General features: G+C 44.9%; 1 protein-coding gene across 1 annotated transcript in view; it reads left to right on the top strand.

The window, feature by feature from the left end:
• The window catches only part of LOC144823261 (signal transducer and activator of transcription 4-like), a 754,354-nt gene that overhangs the window by 608,370 nt on the left and 127,258 nt on the right, over positions 1-18,726 (top strand). Inside the window, exons 20-21 of the mRNA XM_078681615.1 lie at positions 13,588-13,779; positions 15,857-15,917. Of these exons, the coding sequence (XP_078537741.1) occupies positions 13,588-13,779; positions 15,857-15,917 (253 nt within the window). The remainder of the gene's footprint in view (positions 1-13,587; positions 13,780-15,856; positions 15,918-18,726) is intronic.

The raw sequence follows: 18,726 nt of genomic DNA, 5'->3' as shown, positions 1-18,726 counted from the left end.
CACCCTCAGCCCAAAAAGAACCAAAAGCAATACAAGAACTACATTCACCCTAACCCCAGAAGGGGGAGAGGTGTTGTGGGGATCGCCCATTGGAGGCGTAACCTAAGGGGCACCAGACCTGCCCTCCACCTCCCTACTTGCACCCACGAGCATCCAGGACAAGGCCCAGACTGCAGTCGTGGGATGGAGGTGGGTGATCCGGCACTTGTTAATGTTGTAGATCGGTGAGAAAAAAATCAGGAGAGTTACCTCACCAGAAAGTGTTGCATCTAGTCCAGAGGAGGGCTGCTACCGGTGGCGGTACCATGATGAATACAGGACTCATTTTTAGTCTTGTTGGGATAACGGGGAGTGTGATCTGGACCGTCGTTCCTCCCTCTCATCTCGGAGCCGTTCCTTCCTTTGCTGCTTTAGAAAATCTTCCACCTGTTGTGGGTTGTGAAAGAAGTGTTGTGTGCCACGATGAGTGACCTTTAACTTCGCAGGGTAAAGCATGGCATATGGGATTTCGTGGGTTTGTAGTTTCTTCTTTACAGCGGCGAATTTGCGTCTTGCGTCCTGAACTGAGGGGTTAAAATCAGGAAAGAAGGAAAGTGTCGTGTTGCCATATGTCACTGTGCCCAGCTCCCTTGTGCGATGAAGAACTGCATCCCTGTCCCTGTAGTTCAGGAAGCGGGCGATGATGGGACGCGGGGGCAGCCCAGGAGGAGGAGGTGCAGCAAGAGATCTATGTGCTCTTTCCACTATTAGATGTGGGGAGAAAGATTCCATCCCGAACAATTCCACCACCAGTTTTTCCATGAAGATCTCCATTTTCCCAGTGTTCGTGGTCTCCGCAAGGCCCAGGACGCGGATGTTGTTGCGCCTGGACCTCGCTTCTAAATCTTCATTTTTGTCCGCAATTACTTTGAGCAGTTTATCCATTTGTGTGACCTGTCTGGTGATCTTTGATGCCCCGTCCTCCAGCACAGAGATCCTGTCCTCGGTTTCTTTGATGCGGGTGTCATGCTGTTCCAGTCTCGTCACAACACTATCCATGCGCGTGTTAATGGTGTCAATCTTGGCATCGATGGTCGATAGGCTTTGCTTCATGCCAAGCAGGAGCGTTTTCCAATCGTCGTCCTGGGGGGTCTGTGCGGCTGGGTTCTCCTCCGCATCTGGAGTCCCTTTGGCAGGTTTTTTGGACTCAAATGGTATTTTGGACTGCCTGGCATCGCTGCGACCCATGTCGCGCCTCGGGGTCCGGGCCGCCGCCAGTGAAGAGGCCGCCAGTATCTCAGCTAGAGGAGATTTGATTATGGTGTGCGCGAGCAGACACGCTGTGCAGGAAGTGGTCCTCTGTTGCACCCTGTCGCCGGGGCTGGGTGTAGGGGTGCCGGTCGCGCTGTGGAGTCCCACTTCCCTCTATTCTTGTCCTCCAGTGGGAATAGCCAAACTCAGGGATAGTTGGCGCGACAGAATCCTCCACCATGCGAGGAGTGCGTGATCTGTGTCTGTTGGATCTCTTCGGAGAAAGGGTCCATTGCTACCCGGTCAAAGAGCCTGTGCAGCGTTGTATATAAGCTCCCTTCTTCTTAGGGACTCAATGACTGCTCCCAGGAGTCGGCCTCACGATGTCTCGCGCCAGCTCCGGTTAGGCCAGAAATTCATGCACCTCCGTGGCCCTGCAGAGTAGCACCAGGCCCGAGGCGCGCTGGTCGCAGTTGTAAGGCCGCAGACAGTCTCAGCGCTAGAGCGCGTGTATGGTGACGCGGGGCAGCGTAGGATCGCGGGTCTCACCTCCCCAGCGCCACAGCCCCTAGCGAGTAGGTTAGCAGGCAAGTCCCTTCTGTGTCACTGGCCAGCGAGGCCGACCAAGCCGGTGTAGGCCCCGCAGCCCTGATGTGCGTGATGCGGTAGGCTAGCAGGGTGCAGTCACGGATCTCCCCAACCCAGCCAGTCCAATGGAAAAACGGCAACACGGAGTGTGGCTGCTCTTACCCCTTCACCTCCTACATGCTCCGCAGCGCCGCCAAAATCTTCCCGGGTGCAAGCGATGTACAGCGCCGCTTTCGGCAGAATTGATATCCGGACGCTGGTAGTGCTCGCCGTCAAAGCCCCGCGCCAGGGGCTTCGCCGCAGTATCTCCCCAGACCGGTCGCCGGGGGGGAGGAGAGGGGGGCGAGGGCCCAGCCCCCGAGCCAATGTCCGTCGGCGATTTCTGAGAGGCCGCAAATCCCCGGTCTTTCCTAGTCTGCGGAGGCCGCTCCTTTTCGTATAATGTAGCCAAGCTGTGGAATGCCCTCCCCCAGCATTTAAGATCTAACCCCGACCTTGTTTCTTTCCGCAAACAGCTGAAAACGCTGCTGTTCATCAACTAGTAGTGGGTAAACTCCCTACCTAAGCCCCAGTTGGTATTCTCAGCGCTTGGACGCCTCAGGGCCGCTATGTGCGCTTTAGAAAACTCAAAAAAAAATGAGGCGGCGTCTCAGAAACCCGAATGTCATGAGAAAGGCTGAGGGGGCAGCTGCCATTTTGCATAGTATTAGACAGCACTAGAAAACAGTTGTTTTTTACATGTTCGTGTTACTTCTGGGTACAGCTGGAACTACATTGAGATGAGGTGATTTGCCTAGAATCATTAAGTGCAGAAGCCAGGATTAGAAGCCTGGTTTACATGCTCCAAAGTCAGCAATTAATCCTGAAGACCCTATCTTCACCCAAGTTCAGTTAAGAACGAAGATAAAATAACATGTATATTTGTGTTATTCATACAATCACGATGGAAAAGTCATAGATATTTTAAGAGATTGTGACTGTCATTTAATTATGATGACTAAATGAGTTGTGTTCTTGGAAGCACATCAGGATTTGAGTGATATATTTTTCCTCCATTAAGCAGTTTCCCTATTTCCAGTTTAGAAATTGAAATTTGAGAAGATGGCAGCTAACACAGGAGTGCACAGTTTATAAATGCGATCAACATTAAAATAGAAAATCACAGCACTGATGAGTCACATCCTCTACACGGTGTGACGAAACACTTGTCGGCTGGCTATTGTTTAATGTACTGATCAAGATTGACTTATAAATCTTTTCTACATACGAAACCTGGATTTTGAGACTCATTCATTCAAATGAACAGTGGCTCTATTGTTGAGTTCTGCCATCAGGACCTATTACTATACAAACATGTGCACAGAACTTGGTTCTTATCTCAGTTTATAAAGTGATGGGGTAGTCACTAACACTGGCTACAAATTGCATCTAGGGACATTGCTGAGCAAGAACAATGGAGGATGCCTGGTTCCTTCGGCCAAATCACTCAAATTCCTGGGGTTTCGTGGCATTGTTAGTCCCCAGAAATCATAGATAGCGGAACATTGGCATTGCTTTGATATGGAAGCAGCCAGGAGACTGCCTTAAATGAGGACTCTAGCCTCCGAGAAGCGTGTCTCGAACCCACAGGGAGGCCTCCACAGCAAGTGCAAGAACTGAGGCCAGTAATAATCTGAAGCAACTAGCCTTGCAAGAAAAAGCTAGGGGTGCCCTGTATGCTGTCATAAAGAGCACAAGTGCTGTAATGAAGGGGACATTGCATGGAAAGATAGAATCTTTATTTCCATATCTTCTGGCTCCATCTGAGGAAACGAAATACCACATAAACATTCTAAACAACCTTAGGAACGTACCAACTAAGTTAAGGCTAGAGGGGTAAAGGGGACGTTAAAGGAGAGGAAGAAGGGAAAGGGAGGTAGGATAAAGTACAGGAGTCTACATAGCTGGAGGCTAACTTATAACAATAAGGTTCAGCAAGTAGTGCTGAGTGGACACCCCCCCCACTCCACTAGTACTACAAGCTACATAGAAACTATAAGGTGAACACTCAAACATGCAAAACAGTGCGGGCCCACACATCCAGGAAATCTGACCACAATCTGGCTAACAGAAGTGATTAGAACTCTTGACACCCACCACGCTGAATACGCTGAATCCCATGGTGAGAAGGTGAAAGCCAGTGCTCTGCCTAATCCTCAGGGAACAGCGTAGGCGAGATTACAGGCCTGACCACAAGTTAGAATGGTTAAAAGTTCCGAACAAGACCAACATCACAGAAAGCCGGGCCCTGAAGAAACCTCCCAACCCCTGTTAGAGATAGCCTGGTCAATAAGGAGAGGGACATGCTTTCAGCTCAAACATAATCTCAACACTAAATTGGAATATTAGAGGGATCAGAGGGAAGAAGGAGTTGAATATCAAAAAGCTGCTACCAAAGGACATAATCAACAAGATGGGCCATGATAAAGGTGACATGAAGAAGGGTATATCAGTGATGAGTCCAGATCAACAGGGGGAAGCAGCCCAGTCCATCCCCAAAGATGTTCTGCTGCAAGCCTTGTTGTAAATCAAGGAGAGGACAGAGACAGTAAATGACGACTTACAATAGGGCTTGAAGGAAATGCTGAAGGATATCAATGATCTAGAGGACAGAGCGCATGATCTGGAAACCAATCTGGATTAGCAGGTCACAGACTGGCAAAATCTTTAAAGGTGCGTGCTGATGCTCGAGGAACAGTTCTCCAGGGAAAGTGTGAGGACTTGGAAAATCACTCTAGGAAAAACAACATAGGTATCCATTGACTCATGAAATAGCCCACAGTGGCTTGCAGGGAAATATCGCTGACCTCTTTGATGCAAAATTGGAAAGAACAGAAGGAGAGTGATAAGAGTAGACAGAGTGTTACGTGTGTTCCCATTGTCATGAGCAGGAGCCCCATTTCCAAATTTTCTTGTACGGGTTTATTTTTGTATGGCCAAAGGGGCCATAATGTCCAAGGCATGTAAGGGAGTGCTGATCTCCTTAAATGGGATGCAGATACAACTTTTCCAAGACCTCAACCCCGTCACTCTTATGAAACAAAAAGCCTTCAAGCTTTTTGACATCTAAAGGCAGCAGCTACCGCTGGGGGCGCCTTTTCAAAGTGATTTTTCAGTGGGAGGGACGACAGTAGGGCTTCACATCCATTCAGGAAGCTCAAGTGACCTTGGTGCTTGAGGCTGAAGAGGAGAAGGACTTGTCCCCTGTAGAACCATAAGAGATGACAACTGAAAAAGAGAAATGGGGGCGGGTCCCAAGCTGACTCAAGGAAAGCTGTCCTGACATTATTGGAATCACAACCAGCAAGGAGAGAGTGATCCAACATCTCAGCAGAGTCACTAAAGAGAGTGACCAGTCCAACTGAGGGAGAACAAAAAAGAAAGGCTGTCACGTAAATGAGAGACAACATATGAAACATCCTAAAGGAGCGTAATAGAATTAACAAGACAAACAAATATGATCAGGTGAATGAGCAGGGCCGGACTGAGAACACAAAGTAGCCCTGGCAATTGTATTGTATCGACCGGGGGTGGGTGGGGTCAGAGGGTGGATGAGTGTGCTAGTGTGAAGCACTTCTGCTTAACTAAGCCGGCCCTCAGCACTACTGCTTTTGTTACTGGGGGCCAATATTGCAGCACTGTGCAAAACCAGCCCCCAAAAACACAAGCATTGGCATAGCCAATAGGTTTCGCTTTTGGGACCTTATAAGTGTTAGGCCATGCAACAGCTGATGTTGTTGCACCAAGGATATTGTGCTGCGTGTGACAGGTTCATACATTGAATACTTAGACTTGTCTCTCAATACAGCAATTGCAAACCAAACATGCATATTGCAAACACATAAAAAGCAAGGACATGTTACAGGATTTTATTTCAATTGGACTTTTTTCTCGTTCTCTGAAGTTGCCCTTTATTCCAGGCTGGGATGAATAACCTAGATAGAAAGAATCAAAATCATAACACAGAAACATAAAGGGGTGTCATATTGGGAAAACTGTGCACAGGTGCAAAAAAGAGAAAACACACTTCACACCTTTTATGATACTTGCGCCAATGTATATTACACAAAGATGTATGCTAAGGGCAAACATGGAGCAAAAGTCTATTCATGGTGCGCTAAGGGGGTTGGTATTTTTACATAGTGATATTTGCCAATGTGCCAAATATAGAAATATTAGCATGTTGTTTTCAGGGTCTCTGTTTAGGCCTAAGGCCAAGGGCCAGATTATCAACTGTTTTGGTGAAATGTATTACAAGTTAGGTGCATAAAACAGGCATTTAGAAAAACAAAATGTAAACCCGATTTACAAAATGGGAAATGCTGAAATTTTGCTTTTGTATGTGGCACTTATAAATTCGGAGAGGATGGCAGCCTGGCATTGTTGTTGTATTTGGAAATGTTTGGGGCTAAAAATGTGATTTCAGGGAAGGAGAGTGTCCAGCAAAACAGAGTGAACAGCCACAATGGTACAAGTTTGCAGGTAGAAAGAACCAATTTGCAAGCTGTTCCCCACAAGGGCAACACACACACCTAACAAGGACTTTAGACGAGACTTAGCCTAGCAGTTGACCGCCATACCCTCTGCCGCATCTCCCAGCCTTCCAGTTATCCATATCCCCTTCTGCAGTAAAAAGTGCAGCAAAACAACGCTTCCTTTAGAAAATGGTTTTAGAAAATGCATTGTGAAGTACCATTGTGTCCAGGCACCGGTGGCAGCCAGAGAGATTGCAGCAGCAGATGCCCATCCCGGGGACTAGGCGGCCTGCAGCCAGCGTGTGGGTGAGCTTCCCCCGCAGTAGCAGCAGTGTCACCACGGCGACATGTGCATTATGAAAGAGCGCATAGCACGCAGCAAATGCAAACCCCAAAAAAGTGTCCGCCATTGCAAAAACCACGTGTCGACACTGCTACTTAACTTAATAAGGGAGATAACAGAAAGCTGTGTGAAGAGCGACAGCCTTCTAGTGATATCCCCCCGTACAGAACAAGTACTTTAAAGTTGAAATATAAGTACGGTGAGCCTAACTAAAAGTGGAAGCTTTATTGCAGGCCAGAGCGACAAGTAAACACGAATAATGGGTGGAATAGAGTGTTTGCAAGTGAAGTATGCGTTATGCATGCGGGTCGGGAACAGACATAATACACATGAAAAAGTTATTTTTTTTAAAAAGCTGATCCCTTTGGTTTTTGGGTGGTTCTCATTCGTGCCTCGTCCTTGGAACTGGGGAAGCAGAATAGCGTTTTGGCGTTGGCTCAACATATTGTGATCCTGGGCAAATCACTTAATCCTCCTGTGTGTAATAGCAAAAACAAAATAAATTAAATTGTCTATGTGTAATGCACATGGTGCTGATGTAAAGCACTCCAATACCTTGTGGGACATGAGTGAGGGTGTGGGAGGTGGCTGAAGCAGGGGATGGGAGAGTAAAACAGCAGGGATTAGGACATGGTGGGTTAAAAGCAATGGCTTAAAAACAACGGCGGGGTTGGTGGATTAACACGCCTGGGAGAAGAGAAGATGGTGGGTAAACACACCGGGGAGGAAAGAAGACGGCTTGCAGATGCACTCGAATGGAGAGCTCAATAGCACATTTTTAACAAGCATTTGCAATGCAATAGGACTCACTTTTCTTTGAGTTAGAGCTATTGGCTTTATAATGCAATTGCTTATTACTAATTTTTTTTAGCACCTTTCAAGTGCCCTAAAGTAATGTATGAGGGCTACCGGATTGTCAGTGAACCATATGTTTGTTTATGTTTTGCTTACAGTGAACATCAGCTACTTTAGAGTCAATAGTTAGCGGGTGGGAGAAGGTACGAGTCATGTTGCCATTTGGGAATGTGGCTTTAAAAGTATAGCTCCCATGGGCCCCCAGCACTAAGCAAGCACAACTTTCCTGCTGTCCGAACAAACATACAGCATGCAGGGGAAGGAGACATGAAAAGGATGAGGGTGGTGTGGATGCCTTTAAGCAGGAATGTACGGGCTAAAAGAAGGGGAGGGTGAGCACAGAGAGAGGGAAGGAGACATGCAAGGGGAGCCTGAATGTTTTCAGTGATAATTAGAACACGCAGTAGACTATTTGGCAGTAGGGAGTTTACCAAGCGCGATCGCGGAGGGGTGGTGGGGCGTTCAAGCAGTGTTGTGGGAGGGGTGAGTGGGTGGTAGAATATGGCGCCGGGAGATGAAATGACGGCACTGAAAATGAATCCTGATTTAATGTAAATTAAACAAAATAAAAAAGAGCTGCAACCTCAGAGGGGTGGTGGGTGTAACTTAGCAACCCTGTCTTCCAAAACAACTGTGGATTCCCGACTAGTCTCTTACTACATGCCCCTCTGCAAGCATCCAACGTGGAGAGATAGGGAGCTCTGCTGTAGCCTGCTAGCAAACTCAGGAACGGGAAGCAACCAACAACAGGGAAGGAGTTGCATGGCACCGTGCAGAAATAAAGGCGCATGTGTTAAAACAAGGTGCTCAGCTCTGCAAGCGGCGCCGATCATGAACAAATAAAGTCAAGCTTAAAGTGAAAGCGGCACTGTTTATAAATAAAGGCACACACCCATGCTGGGTGTTAAAGCACGGTGCTCACCTCTGCCACTCCTTAAATTTGTATTGGAAGCAGTGACGTGGAGTTAAATTCAGTCAAAGCAGCGCCATGTAAACTTGGGAACAGGAAGCAACCAACAACAGGTGAAGAGTTGCACGGCGCCGTGCAGAAATAAAGGCGCGTGTGTTGAAGGGCGGTGCTCAGTTATGCAAGTGGCGCGTTCGCGAGGCCGCTCTCTGTGGAAGCTGTGCGCGTCGCGCGCGCGCTTGTGCGTGATAGCAAACTGGTGGCCGGCAAAAGCCTCTGGGTAGCACTTTAAAAACCCAGTTACTAAATGTCTTGCCAGAGCACAACATGCGCTGGCTCAGGTGAGACCTAAAAAATGGTCCCCACTGTTCCAAAACCAGCCTCCATCCTTCCAGCCCCCGGGGAAACGCCTGATGCCCCTACGAGGCCAGAGTTAAGATTAAGCTCTTGAATCAAAACGACATATAGCGGGGAACCTGACAGAGATGCCCCCACTTCCCTTTGTTGTTCACTCTCTCCTTTGATTCCCTTCTGAAGAAGATGAAAGAACACCCACAACTAAAAGGCGTCACTTTCTACCAAAACACTTACAAACATTTGATGTTTGCATATAATATCATTTTGTCGTTGGTCTTAACAAAATAGTCTAAAAGGAACTTGATTCAGATTCTGAAAAAGAGTACTGTGAAAATAGTGCATCTCTGTATAAATCTCAAAAAATCTGAGGGCCTCTTTATGTAGCCAATATATAACACTGAATATTTATGTACCCTGCTTTCACTGAATCTCCACTTATGCCTAACCACACATTACCACCGGATTTGACAAATCATAGTGCTTAAAATGACATTTCTCCAAACGTTTTTCTATCTACGTGCTTTACTTTCATTCACAATAGAGGAAATCTTCTGGCACCAAGATGTATATAATAACATTCATATGGGATGGAAAAACCTTGACTCAGATGGACAACATGTACAAATCATGTGGCGGAGGGGAGTTAGAGTACCTCACCTTCAGTGCTAGTAGCTGGCCTCCCAATTAGGATATATGGCGAAATGGCAACAAGGGGAGACCGACAGGTTATGATGCTTCAATGACCATGACTTAGTGACTCTCTCAGAGGGGAAGTACAGTGGGTCCCCAAAGGCCAGTGAGGCAAAATATTATATACGGGCCTCATTTATGAGAAGTGACGCATCGCTGCATGAAAGCAGCGATGCGTCACTTCTCAATGCGCCCTCCTTGCGACATGATGGATGCGTCACATTTACTGTATGACGCATCATGTCGCAAGGAGTTACAGGTACTTCAGTTGTTCCGACGTATCTGTAGGTGCAAAAGTGACGCACTGCTGGAGTGTGTCACAAAAGTGACGCAACTCCAGCATTGTGTCCTTTCACATGGGGCAGGCACCATGTGAAAGGGCCTGCATCAGTCTTACGCCTGCTGTGAGGCAGGCGTAAGGTATTGACACATTTGCACCCTAGAAGTGGCGCAGTGAAATCTCGTAGAAATCGTCGATTTCACTGCGTCACTTCTATGAGGCTTACTTACTTGGAAACGCCTACCCTGCATACATGATACCTGACGCAGGTATATTGTAGCGCATCTGCTTAGATGCATCCCTTCGTTAATAGGGCGCAACAGGAGGCATGTTTTTCGCCGCCTGACGCAACGGAGGCGCAAAACTGTCACAAGGCCTCATAAATAAGGCCCTATATATATATTCCTCATCACAAAAAGGAGGGACTAATCACACATCCTTTGCCATTAATACCACTGTTTCGCAGCTTCAACTCCAGGAACGAGAGCTTTCAATTTTCAAACCTGGAGAGCTCAGGTATGCTTTAAGTTCCGGGAACTTTATGGTAAGGGTTTTAGAATGTGTGATGACATTAAGAAGGGAAACATCCTTAACAACGCAACTTTTACCACGCAGTGCTTTTACATCGCAACTTTTACAACGCAAGCCATTACAACGCATTGCGCTGGGGGGCGCTCTAGGATAGGGAATAGATTTAATTTACTATCCAACACCTTCCCTACTATCCACGGGGACTGTAGTTGGAATAGTAAATTAAACTATTCACTATCCAGCACCCCAAAGTGCTATGCGTTGTAACAGCATGCGTTGTAAAAACTGCGATGTAAAAGCATGCGATGTAAAAGCATGCGTTGTAATGTCATACATCCCATTAAGAATGAGTATGGCATTCCTGATTGATATACACTCAGCACAGGCACTCACAGGATCAAATTATGCTCAGAGAAGCCGGGCTACTCACAGTACATGCTGCAGCCTCAGGCGGGTGCAGGCTCACCCTCTGGAGTGACGCGGTTGCTTGCCCGAGTAATTGGAGCAGCTTCTGGCACACAGCGATGTGGTACGTCAAGTTCTTCCTTTTGGCAGGGAATTCAGTCCTTCAGATCCCAACTGGAGTCCCGTGAGGGGTAGTCGTCTACCTCTGCTTCCTCCTGGTCCACGGGGGTCAGTTAGGGCAGATCCTTCAGAGTGACTAGACCGACTGTTACAGCCTAAGTCTAGTCCCATGCAATGACCTTAAATCTTTGATGATTTGGTCCTGGCAGCTCTTCCTGGCACATTGGATAGCTGCGGTACCTTCCGGAAGCAACGTAGACTCCTCAGGTGCTATCCTCCACACCATGGTGGCCCCTCTGGCATTTGCCACTCAAGTTCTCCCAAGTGCTGGCATACTGGTCACACAACCTTTTCACAAATGGCCCCCTCTGGCATGCGGGGTCACTGCAATGAGGCCATGTGGGCTTGGTGCCCTCCGCACTGCGCTCGATACTTGGATCAATCAATGGTGGCCCCTACTGACAAACGGGGATTGCCAAAAACAGGCCTGCCCGATCAGTGAATAGCCAAATCCTCACACCTCACATGGGGAGCCCTACAGGTAGGGCTCCCCATTGGACTTCACTCCCTCCAATGCTCTCCTCTTTCTCACAGGGCACACTGGTCTTGGCAAGCAGGCAGGCGCAGGTGGTCTAGTTCCGGGGCAGGTGGTCTTGATTTACCTGTGTGATGTCCCCTCATCCAGCAGGGAGAGTAGCAGGCTTTGACCCCCAGTCCTGGTCACAGTCAGAAATCTTGCATAGCTTCCCATTCTCACAAAGCCTACCTGGCTGCTTGACAGTTGACAAACTTTGGGGGTCTCAACCTCCCCTTCTTATAGTCTTTTTCCTGAAACCAAATGTGAATTAGGATGTTGTCTTTCAACTTTTATGTGGCGGATCTGCTTCTTTTGAAGTGGGCACTTCTTCCTTTCTTCTTTCTTCATGGGAGTGATCGAAGTTCACACCTGAATGTCAGCCACAGTGATATGTGTCTCAAAAGGTTGAGCCCAGACCCCCAAACGTACTCCTTCCTAACGATCCCTTTATCAGCCTCATCTCCCTTTGTGAGATGTGTCCAGGACCCTTAATTGTGATTTATCACTGAATCAAAGAGCAGTCTCCGCGCTTCTTGTATTGTACTTCACATCAGCACAGATACACCCAGCACATGCTTTTGCTGCGCACGCACAGGACAGCACTACATCTGTCATGTAATGTATTCCTCTCAAGCAATACATGTAGTAATCAAACATGCACTGCTTCATCATTGTACTGTACCCTTCGCAGGCACCCGTACAACTAACGCAGAGTCAATACTTCTCAGTTGCGGAGTTCTTAAACAGGTAAGAGAGCCAGTAGACCTCGCTGCAGTAACACAGAGTAAAAGCTTCTATTCACCATTACTGATCACTCCATGGTATTCTGCTACCACCACACCACCACTCTCGTGTCCTGGTGAAGGCGGTAGCCTTCCACCACTGTGAGGGTAGCGTTTTGGGCATCCCTCCTGGTCCAAGAAGACCGCAGTCCGTGAAACAGGCCTATGTCATGGTTCACACACATGATCCGTGTTCGCTGATGATAACAAAAATCACCATTGGGGATCCAGACAACAGTACAGTTGGGCACTGAGGGCATGGGTACACATCATTACCATGAAGACAACATCCCATCCTAACAGAGGCCATAGAAGATGTCGGTCAACTCTCTGCTCAAAGTTGGTAATACCTGGCAACTTGACCCAGCTTCAATTAATTAGGTAGCATAGAATGATCCTCCACACATGATCTGGGATCTGTGAGTTTTCCGAAGGTCAATCAATCGATCAGGATTTATAAAGAGCAGCTAATCACTTGATAGGCTATCCAAGCGCTTGTAGGCCCCGGAGGCTTATTCCAACAGCCTGGTCTTGAGGGCCATTTGGAATTCCGTAAATTAGATGATGGTCCGGACGTGCGTGGGGAGGCTGTTCCAGGTCTTTGCTGTGACTCCGGAGAAGGAGCGTCCTCCACTTCTGCTTCAGTAGCTGAGGGGAGCATGGCTAACCGAAAGGGAAGTGTAGTGTAGTTTTCTCAATGGTTGGTGGAAGTTCAGGCAGTGGTTGTGTAGAGCTTTCTGTGTGTGACTCAGCAGCTTGAATTGGCATCTCTTTTGTACAGGGAGCCAATGGAGTTTCCTGAAGTAGGGTATGATGCGGGTTCATCAGGGAAGGTCGAGGATGAGTCTGACTGCGGCGTTCTGGATGGTCTGAAGTCTCTGTAGAAGGTGTGCGGCAATTCCCATATGAGGACTTGTTTCATGGTGCATCTCATGTGTAGGGGTAGCCCCTTGTCCTCATCACTGTGGGGATACAAAGACCAGACACTCTACATCCTGTGGAGCATCAATTGGTGCCAGTGCTGCACTATGTGACATCACCATGCGTTGGTGTCATGCGACCATTTCGAAATTAACTACTGCCACCCACAAAACTTCATGCTGTTTTTTTCAATATATTTATAACTTGTTATTCAGCAGAAGCATATTTAATGAAACATCTGAAATATCTAAACAATTTATTGAAATGTTAGCAAGAGTTTTATTTGACATTATGATCTTTATATATGTGTAAATTAGAATGCATTTGTTCGGGGATGGAATGCTTCAAAAACACAATTCCCATGTCAGAGGCTTGATTATGCCTTGCAAGTCTACCATTTGTCAGGTCATCAGGCCTGGTGTGAGATTTACAGTGACATATGATTTTCTTTTAAATGTTATTTTGTGCTTTCTTTTTTCCCCTGCAGGTGAAGAAAGGTTTCATTCAGTAACACCATACAATAAAGTCAGTTTGAACGCCCTGCCATTCGCGGATATCATACGGGATTATAAAGTCATTGAGGCCGAAAATGCTCCTCTGAACCCCTTGAAATATTTGTACCCGGATATCCCTAAAGATAAAGCCTTTGCCAAACATTACAACAGCAAGTCAAATGAAGGTTGGGCACGATTTTATGTTGTTATTCTTAAAAATGTTATTTAAATGCTCAGGTATAAACAGATCCCAAAAGAGCAAGAAAATAAATGCTTCCCTTTTTATGATAAAAGTGTTGTTACATTTTTCCTTTATTCTTCTTGGGAGCCATCACTGTCTTAACGGTTCCACATACTTGCAATTGGAGCTGCTACCATTTTATAATGTGTCCAAATTATGTATACACCCCCTGCCTGTGCCCCGCCCGCCAAGACACTCCAGTAGACTAAAAAAGCCTTTATCCTTAAGTTTTGTAAGGTTTCCATGTACCCAAAAATATGACCTTCAGCAGACATATCTTTTAATGTTAATATTGTTCAATATTGTGCCATTGCTGCTTGTGAGGAAGCATCTTATGACGTTTCTGCGGCTCTTTACTTCTTACCTTCATTCACTGTGTTTGCCAGTGTTCCAACACTATGCCAGAGCGCTGCTCCACTCTACCCCAACTCTAAGGGTCTGCTTGCACAAGCAGGGTGTGCACACCCCACAGATGGACCTGCACATTGTACCACTCTTGTGCGCATTAGAGCTTCATTGTTCTCGCCACAGTAGGGTTCCTCCGGCCCTCATTCCACTAGATTAATTAGCAAGGCAGATGTTCAAAAGGATTAAAATGAAGTATTGTGGAATAACCGTTGGGGTGGTGCAGCAAACAACACGTACATGCAGTAGAACCTTGGAAAGTTGAGCGCTTCATTGAAGGCAGTGAAGGTCTAAGGAGAAAGAAGAGCTGTTACAGACCTTCTGTGCCAACCTTTCAATGTAGGTCCTTCTGTCCCTTGCTTTTTAATTTACAACATGTTACCTCACGTGAGTGAAATGTTCTAATACTAAAGATACACTGCTGAGAAGGTAATGATCGAGTTAGTCATATTGCATACCCTCTTTGGCAGCTCCTGTGGTCCCACATTCATCAAGGGGATTTCCCAGTGGACAGAACTTTTAACATCATCCGTCATCAGCCGTATGGTTGTGAGGGATGCGGTTGCCTATGATAAATCATGCCAAAGGTCCTGGGTGTAGCTTCCTCATTCAATATGAATGGCTTCTTCAGCATCCTCTTAATGTCTTTTGTGCTTCCATGGAATGTTATAATAGTCTTACAGCCCTACTGCTTTGAGCTGTAACAGTTGTTAAAGGTCCTCACCCTTGTTAAAGGCCTGAGCCGGTTTCCCACCTTTGTTATAGGTCCTTGCCTGCGGCTTGGGCCTATAACTTCGGTTCGGGCATTTTACAACTTGTATTGCCCTCAGCAGCAGGTTATAACTCTACATTGATACTCAGGTAAATTCAGCAATGCTCTGTTAATTACTTTGTTTCGTTGGTGAGAAGTTCTGAGAGAATTTAATCACAACATTTCAAGAACAGTACATACAGGCAGACTACAGTGGTGATCATGGTATGGCATTGGTGCAAGGGTGAGTAGACAAAGACCACCACTGTCTCTGAAGGTTTCGACTGTCACATGAACCATTAAATGGGTTCGATGGTAGCACCCCCTGACGTTGGTGGTAGGCATTGGTTACAGGTTTAAAATTTGCAAACATATTCTAATTTGCTAAATGGGTATAAATCAAGACCAAATTACAGTCAAACACAGGAAAAATGGGTAAACAAATATACAATTTTACGCACATGACCCTCCACAATGTAAACAAATGTGTATCACGCCAACGTCTCTGTTTTAGAAGCTTGGGAAATGTGAGTGAAAGTTACATTTGTCTTTTTAGCAGCCTTACCTGCAAGTGTTTCAAAAGCACTCGATAGGTGTTAGCAAATTTCAAGAAATGTGGCTCCATATTTATGAGTTAGAATTTGCAATACATAAAAAAACAAGAAATTGCTCCTCTAACAGCAGTGAAGGTCTAACATGCAAATTAGTAATCTCATCAAAAGAAACCAGAGACAATTACTGGCCCTCAAGAAGAGTCCTTAAAATATACATATTGTGAGCAAGAGTCGAGCTTTATGTTTGTATGATAACATTGTAAACATTTGGAAATTTGTTTAAGATCTCTATTTCTTCTTTTTCTTTGCAGTTTCTAGCCTTCCAGTTCAGAAACATTATGTGGCCGCAGCATTTATGCCGTTCTCCAAAATGTGAGTAGTTCTGTATGGAGGCAGAGGGTTCTTTTCTTTCGCATCCACTGAATGTGCTACCTTAGTCTTGCATCATCAGGAGCCAGACGAGTAAATTATCAAATACAAATATTTTGCCAAGTTTTCATTTAGACCAAGTGAGTGCTTGAGTGTATCATCTTGTACAGGGCTAAACTTCAAGGAAACGTTCTAATGATGGGTGTAAAGTGCTGTTTAGCCACAAGAAAGAAATACATGATATAGATGCTACAGTCCCTTTTGTACTGCCCAATAGAGGGGGAGTGAGGTACTCCTTCCTTTTTTTTTTTTTATTGTTTTTATTATTGAAGGAAGAACAATGAACGCATATGTTACACATTTCAAGAAAACAAAGTACATAAGTAGTTACAATATTAATTAGGTAGACAATATATGGTCGGAAAAACGTTAGAAGCAGAGATCTGACAAATACTAAACTTTGACAGAAATAATAAAAAAAAGGAAATAAAGTCTTACAAAATAATATACTAATATTTAAGCTGGCCTTGTTTTCTTTCTAGTTCATATATAAATCATGATTCAAAAAAGGTTTAACTAGATTTTTTCCTTCTTTTGTAGAGCCTTAAAGCCCCTATGTCTTGCTAATGACAGTTCCATGGTGTTGATTTCTTTCATCAAGAGCCACCAGTCAAAGACATCTGGTATATCTTTAGATATCCATAATCAAGCGATAACTAGCCGGGCACATGCAAAGATAATAGTTATTAGTTATTTATAGGGACAATTCGTTTCCTGGATATCTAATAAGACCAATTGTGCTGAGAATGGTGGTGTGACAATTTGTTTGTTATTTAAGATTTCAGACAGTCCTTTCCAAAATAGCAAGAGCGCTGGGCATGAATAAAGCATGTGTTCTATGCCTGCCGCTTCATGGTCGCATTTCGGGCACTTAGTTTTCTTATTTACTTGATTACCCCGTACCCAACTAGCTATCCTCTGTGGTGTATAGTAAAGTTGAGTGATGGTTCTGAACGTCTGTAATCTCAAGCTAGTAGACTGGACGATCAAGTTTATGTGACATAGAGAATATGAGATCTGTGAGGGATTAATATTCATACCCAGTCGGAGAGACCATTTGGCAGTTATTTTCGTGTAGTCTTCATTTATACCCTGTATTAAATATCCATACCCTAGACTTATTAATGATTTTACTTTGTCAGAATATAGACATTTAAGTATGTCTGATTCTATCGCTTCCATAATTTTCATTTTAGAGAGCAGATAATCCCTTATCTGAATATATTTAAAGTACGTATTATCCCTTAAATTATAAATAATTTTAAGTGCTTCAAAATCCCAAAAAACGTTTTGACCATAAAGATCCCCTAATGTATAGATACCGTGTCTCTTCCAAAGGGAGCCTGCTCCATCAGAGAAGATATCAGGAAGCCCTGGATTGTCCCATAATCTGAGCTTTGCGTTATAGAATGAGATTTTCCCAATCGTCATTATTTGGTCCCAAATTATTTTGATGTGCTTGGCTGACTTAAATTTCACTCGCTTGAAGTAGTTTGGGTCTTGCAGGCGGTGCAAAAATCGGTTGCTGTCCGATCCCAACATAAGCCGGTGAAAAAATAATGGACTGTCATTTTTTAACAAGCTTCTAATACGACAAAAGAAAGTAGCCAAAAAGTAAAACCTAAAATCAGGAAATGTTAATCCACCCTTTTCTGTTGTCAGTGTTAGCAGTTTCAACGCCCTTCTCGCTTTTTTGTATGCCCATATGAAGCTGCTACATATACCCTCCAATTTTTTGAAGAAGATGTTATTGGGTTGCAAAGGGATAGATCTAAATAGATATAGCACCTTCGGCAGGATTTTCATTTTTACTAGATTAATACATCCCAAAAGACTAATCGGGATCATGTGCCATTTTTTGAGTGACTTTTCTGTTTCTTTTAGAAGAAGATCATAGTTTAGCGTAATAATTTTATCAATATTGGATGCTAATTTAATGCCTAAATAGATGGCACTTTGACATAAGCCTGGGATCGGTGCCACAGGTTTATAGTTGGCTATTACCTGCGTTTTACCTACATTTAGTTTGTAGCCTGAAACATGGCCGTAATGAACAGCTTCTTTTATTATGTCAGGTGTAGCTTTTACTAGGTCTGTGGTAAATACAGCTATATCGTCTGCAAAAGCAGTAATTTTCAAACTCTCTCCACCATGTACAAATGGGTGAATATTTCCTTGCATAGATAGTGCGTTTAAGAATGGCTCCAAGGAAAGAGCGAAGAGCAGGGGAGACAGGGGGCACCCTTGTCTGGTTCCCCTCCCCTTTATTTCAGATTGTGTTATTTTTGAGTTAAGAAGTTGCAATTTTTCCTTAACCGTATCTTTTGATATAGGCATATATTTATCCAGATATTGTGTGATTCTAGCTCTGGAAGGAGTATTATCAGGAGTGTATAAGCTCTGGTAGTAGTTAACAAACTGACCAAGGATTTGTTCTGGTTGGTCATATTCTTGTAAATCGGACCCTTTAATCATTTTGATGTTAGTTCTCGCCTTTTCATCCGCAACTTTATATGCAAGTAGTTTTCCGATTCTATCTCCTCCTTCATATTGGTTTAATTTATATTTATGTATTTTAGAACAATATCTGTCTCTTAGCTTCTTTTTAAGAGAAGATTGTAATTTTAATAGTTCAAATCTTATCTCCTGGATATTTCCATTTTGTGACTTAGTTTCTTCAGCTAGTTTCTGCTCCCATAACAATATAGCTGAAGTAGCTTTTTTAGTAGTCCTACGATTTTCGGCATTGAGA

Source organism: Lissotriton helveticus, chromosome 3_1 (assembly GCF_964261635.1).
Source record: "Lissotriton helveticus chromosome 3_1, aLisHel1.1, whole genome shotgun sequence".
Lineage (NCBI taxonomy): Eukaryota > Metazoa > Chordata > Amphibia > Caudata > Salamandridae > Lissotriton > Lissotriton helveticus.
Note: the sequence above shows the minus strand (reverse complement) of the source record. Positions and strands in the feature narration are given on the sequence as shown.